This window comes from Pyxicephalus adspersus, chromosome 7 (assembly GCF_032062135.1).
Source record: "Pyxicephalus adspersus chromosome 7, UCB_Pads_2.0, whole genome shotgun sequence".
NCBI lineage: Eukaryota > Metazoa > Chordata > Amphibia > Anura > Pyxicephalidae > Pyxicephalus > Pyxicephalus adspersus.
The window spans coordinates 10,206,659-10,217,150 of NC_092864.1; the positions used below are offsets into that span (position 1 = coordinate 10,206,659).

At 42.4% G+C, this 10,492-nt stretch overlaps 1 protein-coding gene across 3 annotated transcripts; it reads right to left on the reverse strand.

The window, feature by feature from the left end:
• Positions 1-10,182, reverse strand: FLCN (folliculin). 3 transcript variants are annotated; one of them, XM_072417426.1, is made up of 13 exons: positions 10,138-10,182; positions 8,640-8,946; positions 8,135-8,281; positions 7,662-7,883; positions 6,863-6,919; positions 6,622-6,782; positions 5,609-5,700; positions 4,826-5,016; positions 4,532-4,645; positions 3,754-3,877; positions 2,831-2,959; positions 1,773-1,878; positions 1-1,073 (listed from the first exon to the last, which is right to left on the reverse strand). In XM_072417426.1, exons 2-13 carry the CDS (start codon positions 8,886-8,888, stop codon positions 872-874), a joined length of 1,794 nt encoding a protein of 597 aa, XP_072273527.1. In that variant the 5' UTR covers positions 8,889-8,946; positions 10,138-10,182; the 3' UTR covers positions 1-871. The 3 variants fall into 3 exon arrangements, with proteins under 3 accessions (XP_072273527.1, XP_072273528.1, XP_072273529.1); XM_072417427.1 differs by lacking the exon at positions 10,138-10,182 and adding an exon at positions 9,806-10,027; XM_072417428.1 differs by lacking the exon at positions 6,863-6,919.
• Positions 10,183-10,492: the final 310 nt, after the last annotated feature.

The window sequence follows — 10,492 nt, forward strand, 5'->3', positions numbered from 1 at the left end:
TTTAAAAAAAGCATAGTTGCATTTGACATTTGGTCTTTCTTTTGTGAACAGTTACAACCATTTTAAAAGCTTTTACATATAAATAATTAAAAAAAAACCTACTACAAATTACTTCAATTGGCAGAATTGATTTTAAAGTGTATTCTAGGGCAAAAACAAAAAACGTATGCAATACATTCACAATTCCCTTGTTTTATCACTTTAAAGACACTGCAAGAACAAAAAAATATTTGTTGAACTACAAATGCATTCAGCTTGTTAGGGACAGAAAAGGTGAGAAGCGATGTTAGCTTTGCTCAGCTGACTTTTGTTAATTGAATTCCTTTTCTTTTCCTCATCTGTAAAACAAAGGATCCAGGAAAAAAAACTAAAGGGCTGGACAGCTTTCAATATTACACCACAATCAACAGGTATATTTTTGCACTTCTCATATGGCAAGACACATTTAATGGCATTTTAAAAGACCCAAAGGGAGCAAACAACAAGTTCATTGTTAGGATTTATCTACAATGGAAAGAACACATCATATTGTCCAGAAGGAAAACAAGCCCACAAATGTGGCCATTGTGTAGTTTATAATCTTGTACTTATTGTATTGTTGCAGACTCAAAAGCTGCACACAACAAGTGAAGCCCTACTCATTTCTTAATTGTAGAAAATCGTGTATTTTTAATGCTGAAACCCAAATCACTGTACGGTTCATGATCAGAAGCAAGTAGCTGGGATCACATTTTTCAAATAAATAAATAAACTTTGTATTCACCCTCTCTGGAAGACAGGGTATAAAAATGTTCTGTGGATATATACCACTGCTTTGCTTTTTGCTGGCAGAAGCTCAGTCTTATAAAAATCTTGATGGACCGAGGTCTGCTCAGTTCCGGCATTCAGATGAAGTGGGGCTGCGTACGCTGGACATCAGGTGCGACTTGTAGGTCTTGCTGAGTCCCGTCATCCAGAACTTTAGCAGCTTCACGTTGTCTTCCTCTGAAGCCCCCAAAATGCCGAGCAGTTTCTGTGTGTCTTCCTTGGGGCGGCTGTCAACTTTGGTGAACTTGAACAGGACCTTCACTTTACTGAGGAGAGGAAGAGAACCAGTTACAAGGTATTTATACAGCTGCTCTTAAAAGCCGAGACATGGAAATATTAAATCATAGGAAATAATGATAGATAAGCTTTCAGTGCTGGGAGATTGATGCAAATATTGATGTAACCCGAATGTTAACAATTCCTGTAACCCTAAAACTTTCCCTTCCTATACCATTTACCCTCTTAGTAACCCTAACAAACCTAATACTAACCTTCCTTGTAACCCTTACATTAACCCACCCTTGTATCCATGCCATACTGCCTGTATCCCAATTGCAAACCTCCCAGTAATCTTAACATTACTTTTCTGTAACCCAGTGAATGATAACATCTCCCCTATATTGAAACACTAAAACCCTTACTCTCACACTAACCCTTCCTATATTGATGTCCTGTGCTGGTGATATGTTCATAAAGGTCCTTCAGCAGAACTTTCAACCAGATCCCATGTTGGTTGCCAGTTCTCTGATGGCCAATCTATCAGATACATATTTGCAGATTATATACGTGGTCTGAAAAGAAAACGAATTCAGCCTGCACTTCTAACGACTGAATGCAATATATTACATGCTTGTTCTTGAGTTTAGATACATTACAGAATACAAATACATTATTCTGATACACAAAATCTATAATTTCATAATCAAATCGTTGTCCTGGTATTATTAAATAGGTCATATTCTTACTTCATCCATTCCTCCTTTAGACAAACCAGGCACTGGTCCACTACATCCATTGACAGGTTCTCATTGCTAAGGGCAGCTTCAATCTTGTTCAGGATGGTCAGCCCAACTGCAAGAAAAAAATCCATATTAGAGCAACTTTTCCAAACTCCTCAAGACAGAAACCTGAACTAAAATTATTAGAAATATACCCAGTAGACTTATATTATGGCTGACCCATGAACCAGGGGTGTGAGTGAACCTCCTCCATATCAAGGCCTCCCTCCTATCCCAGGGCCCATATTAGCCATATAGCTTTATTGTTTTCCACTGTCAAGAACATCAGTGAATAGAGAGTTGTTGCCACTGTTTTAATTCAAAAACATTTTTTAGCCTATCTAGTATACAAGGCAACTTGCTTGTGATTGATTGCTAAGGTATTAACCACCTGGGCGTAACACTGATGTCTATATTTCTGTACCAAAAGCGGTACACTGTTTTTCATGAAATTTTTTTTTAAATTGTAGACCTGTAACTTACAGAAATATTTTCGAACAAGGGTCTAGTAGATATCATGAATATAAAAAATGTTTGAAACACACAATCATGTAAAAAAAAAAAATACTTTTAATAAAATTAAATAAAAATATATATAATACAATTATATAAGGATTTCTTTGTATTGGACTCAATACAGCTTTTTTGTATTGAGTTCAATGCAAAGCGATTTGAATTTCCCGCCCCGCCTCCCGCCCGCACCGACGCATGCAGCGACGTTACCGGGAAACCCCGGAGATCGTCACTGCACTCGCCGGATGAAGACAGAAGAGGACGGACGTGTCCGGAGGAGCTGCGGGGAGGTGAGTATTTTTTTTTAGAGATCAACGCTGGAACAGAACGGATAATCGCAGCGGGGACCAGGTAAGTGAGGGGATTTAACCACCTGACAAAGTTCGGGTTTATCGATTTTAGCAAAATTTTTAAACCCAAACCAAGGTCGGGTTTAACGGTCGGGTGGTTAATGTGTAAAAAATATTTTTACAGCCATGTATTTTGTGTAAATTAGAAATGAGTGTACTTACCCCGGTCTGTTGCTACCGGGCTCCCACTGGCCACCACAAACTCATATTTGCTGAGAGGCTCTTCATCGAACAGAACAGGATACAGATTACTACGTGGGGCAATGCGGACATCGATCATGACTGCAAATTCTGTTAATATATAAAAAACATTCTGTTTGGTTTGATAACAAATAGAGAAATGCATGGGGATGTAATCGTGTCCCCATCCCTACCTGTCCCTGTTCATTTTGGACCCAACCCCATCCCTGTCAACTCTTTTTCTTTGCCCCTGTACAATTCTTTACTGTTGTCACACTGTCCCATTACAATTCTTTACCACCTCCACAGTATCCCTATGAAATTCTTTTATCTCCCTACCACATCCACACCTCTAATCTCTGTATGGCGGTGAGTGTTAGTTGAAGCCTTGTAAATGTCCCCCCTTTAACAAGCTGAGTAAATGATTACCGACTGAGATTCTCAGTGACTGCGAGCTGGAAACACTGTCAACAAAGTGCACTGTCCACTAGGGGTGCTCTACACTGGTTACCCAGAGAGGTGCTTCTCGCCTTACTGTACCCTGATTAGTGCTGGAGGAGGGCTGCACTTCGTCAGCCTCTGGGGCACAGTACTATCAAGTCGGGATCACGCTCACCTGAGCAGGGATGGAGACATTTGTTATTCACCTGACCACAGAAAAGTGCATGGGCTGTAGGGGAAGACATCTGCTGGCATGGTACCCCAGATGAATGCATACTGCATCTGGGGAAAGCCAGCAGACATCAATTCTATGGGTGTTCCTAGCCAGGTGGCATTTGTATGCAGACTGCTGTAGCCAATTATGCAATGCTGTACATTAAATTTCATAATTAAAATAAAAGTGATAAGCCAGAAATAGTGAGGCTAGGGAGGAAAGGGTTAGATGATCATAAGTACTCACTTACCAGAGCTTTGCACATGTGGGGGGATCTCCGCTTGTGGGCTCAGTCCCAAAAAGTTGCATCGATAGGCGTCCTCATATTTTTCGCTGTATGGGATTATACGAACACAGCCCACAGGAAGCATAGCCTGGCAGCAATAGGAGAAAAGATCAGCTGCCATATTCATAAACCATTAATGATTGTAAAAGAAACTGTTTTAAAGAACAGCCAATGGATTTACATTAAAAAGATCATATGCCTCTCCTTAAGCTCCAACAATCCACTTTTTCCAATGTCTATATTTCTAGCCCTCCATAATTTGGCACCTCCCTATATTATCTTTGATGGACTCCATTTCTACATTTGTCTACAACTTTATTTCTTTACTCAGTTTTTTTCTTCTAATTATCCGCTCTCAATCACATTTCCAGGATTTCTCTTGTGCTGCTCCCTTTTTCTGGAACAACATCGGGCATTTACCTTCTCTCCTGGTCTTTAGATCTTATCTAAATCCAGGAACAGAAATGTAATATATTGCAGATAAGCAGTCCTTAGACATGGTGGACACATTAGTTTTCTTTTATTCTTACTGGGTGATCCAATCTGTAACACATTATGGTATAAGTATATGGAAAATACACACCCAGCTGTCTACACAATCTATAAGAAAATTAGAATAATCCAACCACTTTCTTCTATTGCTCCAATGACTTTATTCTTTTCACTTGTCAGTGGTTTAGTGTTTAAGCTGAGTGGTATGATATCCTACACTCAGATTTATGCAACAAAAAATCAGACATACCTGGAGGACATCGAAGGCAGACTGGATGAGCTCTTTGTTCTGGCCCTTCCATATGACTTGATTTCCCATCAGAACATGCCAGGCTAGCATACGGAAAGCAGATGGACCAAGCACCTAAACAAAAAGACAATTGACATGAGAGAACACTGTATGCAAATAATTTGGTGCTTCTGGACGAATGCTCATTGGATGGAAAGTTCTTTTACACATAAAGCCCAATCAAAATTCCATTAAAAAAAAAAGAACACTTTTAACAAACATTTCTGTGTATGGCCACCATTCATGAAATTGTACCTGTCTCATGTGACGAAGAGATCTGAACACCGCTGTCCTGTGAGAAGGGATGTTCCAGCTACAGTCTGACAGCACAGAGGATTCTGTGGGGCACTTTGACAGTTCTCTCCCCTCCAAGACATTAGGTATGGGACATGGCCTTCCCTCTTCCTCCTCATGGCTTTCCCAGGCTGCACATTCTTCCTCCAGGTCTGCAAGCAAAAGAATAAGGTAAAATGGACGACAGGAAAATGACAAATGTCCTATACAATGCAGTTTGTTAGCAGCCTTTTATTCTTTCTGAGTTTCCCCATAAAATTGTTTTTACCTGCTGATCCTGCCAATAGATCTGATTAGTTGATTAGTTTCTGTGCTGCAGGCTTCATGCAACTTCTGCTGCCTCTGAGAGAGACGAGACAGCAATGCCTGTATTCAGAACTTGTGATACATATGGAAGATGGGTGAGCACCACAACACCACAGAGTTATATATTGATTAAGCCTTGTCTAAATGGTTTCTAGAATTGGCCCACACCTTAGATGATAGCCAATGCAAGTACATATGGAGAATCTAACCCCTCTACACACAGGTAGTACACATTAGGGAGGAGGTTTAGAGCTGTTCAGTTTGTATTCCCCAAAAATTTGAACAATTTGTTTAACCATCTGCAAATCCACATACTCCACTAGTTATGTGGTAAATTCTGCAAACAAAAATAAAGCAGGACTAATGAGGAAAACACTATTACTCTTCCATGATCGAAGAGATAAATAGCATGGTGTGGCAGGAGGATAGGACACTTACCTGCCTGCTTCTCCATTTGCACCAAAGTGTCCTCTGTTGGGGCACCTTCAAGAAGCTTTTCAGTAAGGCGACACCCACATGCCTTCAATAACCTGCAGAAAGAACATGATATAGGAATATGACATTAGGACAATACCCAGAAGGAATTTAACACTAAAAGTAGTACAAAAGTGACACTCTTATCCCACTGCAAGTCAAATAAATAGATTAATGGAGCTACCGGGAAGGAAAAAGCCTCCTCCTGTGTTCACACCTTTGAGATTCCCTCACTTACTGTCCTACAGATGTGACATAAGAGAAGTAGAAATCTCCTTAAAGCAAAACTCAGAAGAAATGTCAGGGTGCAGTGTGGTGTCCACCGTAATGTAAAGGTTAAATGCGTCTTTGCTTCTAGGGTACCATTAACAAGTTCTTTTACTTCCATTAACCTTGCACCTGTAGGCTTTCTTCCTACCTGTTGATTGTGCCCCCGTAGTGCCAACAGTCACAGGCACTCTGATCACATCTTGTACAATGTAAGTAAGGTGCTGAAGGCCCTTCCACAACTCAGAGAACTGGAGGGAAGAGGAAAGTGTAGGCTAGCCAGTGAATGAAGGATGAGGTATAACGATAAGGAAAAGCACTTTTTAATGGTACCCCAAAATAAAATAAGGATTGTGGGGATGATGGGGAATAACCCACTGAAAAGAAAGTTTTGACATATTCTCACACTTCAAATATAACTTGAGGGGAAATCCAACTTCTGACAGTTGTCACCAAAGGATGTCCACATTAGAAGATAACGTCTCTACAGTAAAACCTTTGTGTCAATACCAAGGGTCACTATGACAAATACAAAGGGTGGAAATGAGGGTCCATGCCCAACCAAAACAATAAAGATAGGGATTCTGATCCGTCCTCATCTATCCAAAACGTATTTAACATTGGAGCATGATAGGCAAAACAGCCCAACAGCTTATATCTGCAGGGTTCATTGTGTACTACCCAAGAAACTTTTTCAGAATCCAACCTACCATGCAAAAGAAGTGTGCAGGCAGGCCCACAGGTTGTCATCATTGGTAAGTGAGGTAAGAGAGCGGGCTGCGTTTCCATTCCTCTGGTGCATGTATGGGGTGAAGGCCGTGTTAATCCTTATAGTGCGCTGTGGGCATCCATACTGCTCTGCTTCAAACACCTAAAAAAAAGTATGGGGGGGGGATTATTCTTGTTAAATAACTCAAAAGAAAAGCAAAACTATTTACCAATGCTACTCACATAGTTTTTCACTCCAACCAAACAGTCATGATTCTTATAGCTATACTTTTGGCACATCTAAAAGACACACAAGATTGCACTTCTTTATTTAGCAATATTAGCAATAATTTTTTTTTAATGTAGGCAGTGTTCGGGCATAAATTTGGCTTGGTATCAGACTTTTTCAGAGTGTGCTAGTGGCAGGACCACAGGGTGAAACAAAGGAATGCAGCCACCACATTTAAACTGCAAAATATTATATTTTGGTATAACAAAGCCCCATTACACGGTGGCTCAGTGGTTAGCACTCTGGCCTTTGCAGCACCAGGTCCCAGGTTCGAAACTCCGCCAGCACATTATCTGCATGGAGTTGGAGGTTCTCCCTGTGTTTGCATGGGTTTCCTCTGGGTACTCCGCTTTCCTCCCACATTCCAAAAACATGCGACTAACATGACTATAGACTTTGTACAGCGCTGTGTAATAAGTTGGCACTATATAAATACTGTACATTAATAATAATAAAAAAGCAGCACAATGACCTGGGTATGATGTAGTGCTTATGTGCAACAACAGAGCAGAGTTATATGATGTGATTGAGAGATGAGTTCAACAGTCTCACCTTTCATTGTGCAGTCACAGGCTGGGGGAGAGGAGCGACCTGTAAATATTACTTTACTACAAAATCATGTCTCCTTCCCTCCCTGTGCTGTGCAGCAGAGTTATATACATTTTAGGACTGGGAGGCCAACAAAACCAATTACTTAGCAAGATATGAACTCCCATATATGTACCTCAGCTTTGTATTTACAAAACGCCTTACTTTTAATGCCTTGCCCTGAAGCTCATCTATGACCCCTCTAATTTTAGCCAGCAGGAAAGGCCAGGAGTTGATTAGGTAGATTCTGTCCATCATGATGACTATGATGCTGTACCAGCGCTGGAAGCCTCGGGCCAAGCTGTCCTTTATGAAGAAGGTGTGACTGAACACGAATCCATGCTGCTCGTCACCAAAGAAAATGGGACCTTCCCGGCCAGGACAGACCTGGGCAATGCAGAGAGAGCAGCCACATTAATAGACAATACGGTGACAAAACCAGATATACAGTTAGACCCTCAAAAGACAAAAACTGCTCATCAATGTAAGGGGCAGGGGAACCGGACCAGCACAGACAGTAATTATAGTATTTGTAGGACTATGACAATAATAGATAGAGGGGGCTGTGCTAAGATGGTGACAGGGTCTCTTTAAACGACAATATGCAAAGTTCACCCAATCTCATGACATGTTATTACCTCACAGCTCAGGCTGCGTACACAGGCTTGGCGTACAATACTGAACAGCTGCGGGTGATTGGGGTGCTGATGGCTGACATACTTAATGGAGGTCTCCTTGTCATGGCTAATGTACCCGGGATGTCCGGCAGCCAAAGAACGACAACCCTGAAAAAAATGGAAATAGAGCGAAAGTAGTATTTAGCAATAAGTATTTGTGTTTTCAGAATGCAAATTTTTTTTTTGGTTATTATTGCTGTGTATTTTTTGTAACTGTCACATATTGTGAACTATAGAACACCATTCTTAGAAGAAGTGGAAGGAGGCATTTGCAGACCAAATCAGGAGAGCAAAAAAGGGTGACAACACTACTCCTCTATAGATACAGTGCTGGGAGTGAGTGTTGTCACCCTAGGACAGGAAGTGTCAAAGGGGTGCCAGACAGCCAGCATTTTCAGCAATATCAGCTCCTGAACTTTTATTTTAAATCCTGCCCTTAGCAGATGGACAAATTTTCTGTACTTACCTCACACATCTCAGATTTCCTGAGCCTCGGGCTGTTCGATCCTGCACTTGCTCCATCGGCAGGACTGTGTGATCGGATCCTGCTGCTCATCTGGATCCCCCCTTCTTCCTCCTCCACCGGCTCCCCAGGACCCAGGCTGTCTCCGCAGCCAGCCCCCTGTGGGACTGGAGAGTGCAGAGCCTCTGTACAGAAGAGAGTACGCGGTCCATGGAGCTCGCAGAAGTGGCACAGAGCTACGATGGCGTTCATTTCTACTGCTGAGAATTCTTCAAGCTACACAGCTCCAGCTTCACCGTCTATGAACGCTCTGGAAAGGGAATCACAGAAAGAAGTCAGCAGACAAATACAAAACAGGGACAGCTTCTTAAATCAATACACTGACTGAGCTGATACCGTAACAGGTGTCCCCAGTAAAATATTCCCCTCATTTCTGTGACAACAGTACAATTGTAGATTTCCCATCACCACCCTAACCCTAAATAACCCTATTTCACAGATCTATACACCAATTCCAAAAGAGACAACCGACCCCATGAAGCCTTCTACAGGGCAGACTCCAACTGGGGGTGTTGGAGGGCAGGACAAGCGGTCATCTCCCATCAAAGGAATGAAGAAGATGGCGGTGCAAGCTGCCACAGAACCATACTCTGGTTCTACTACCAAATCAAAGAAGCTTCTCTATTTTAGTCAGGCGTGTTGCAGCCCATCATCATCTACAGAGCAGGACCAGCAGCCACCTCCCATTAAAGGAATGATGAAGATGGAGGTGCAAGATGCTACAGGACTATACTCTGATTACAGAAGTGCCAAGCTCCCCCATGCAGCCTTATAAAGGCCAGCCTTCATTATACCCATGTACAGTGCTGGACCAGCAGCCATCTCCTATCAAAAGAATGATGAAGTCGGCGGTGCAAGCTGCAAGAGGACCATATGCTGATTCCAGAAGTGACAACCGATCCCAAGAAGTGTTCCACCAGCCAATCTCCAGCAGGGGGTGTTGCGGCCCTTCATCATCATATACAGTGCTGGACCAGCAGCCGTCTCCAATAGTGGGCGCAAAGATGGTGGCCTGAGCTGCCCCAGCACCATGGGAAAGGTATGTTTTACTCTATCATCCCATAAATAAAATACGGGCTTTAAACTAAAATTATGTGGACAAACCTGACCTTGAAAATAGAAATCTGCAGTCTGCCATCTATTCCTACTGAATTTGCTGCATGCTGCAGGACCAACACGACAGCCAGGCACCTGGCATTCCCATGAGGAGATCAGCACTGGCTCAGCCAATTTTATCAGTCTGTTACAAAGACATAACTGCATGGGGGTACAGCTGGCAGCTATCAGCAATATTAACATTGGCTGGGATCTGTAGTTCACCAGAAACGCCCTGCAGTAAATTGCTGAGATGAGCCCCTATTTTCCCCCCATCATCCCCTCATTATTTCCCCTATAACCCCGCTATTCCTCTCTGTCCCCTGCTCTGAGTACACAGACCCACCTGTCATAGCGCCATGTTTACATCACATGACAGTCCCTAACTTCCTGCTCACTGGGCGAGTACATGGATGCCGAAATATGGGGGGAGCCCAGACCTGAAAAAAATGAGTAAAATAAAAAATCTTATTGTGGATTCAGCGAGAAAACTAACGAGGCGATGAACACAAGTGTTCTGTGGCTCCCCCTATCAGTCAGGAAAGAATGGTTTGACCCCCAGTTTGTGTTTCAGCACGGGACAAGTCAGCTGATTGAGCGCATGATTCCCTCCCCCCTCCAGGCGTCTAATGTGTCACCGTCCTGTCACTTGTGTTACGCACACTCGCGGACCGTACCATTAACAATATGTGGTACAATAT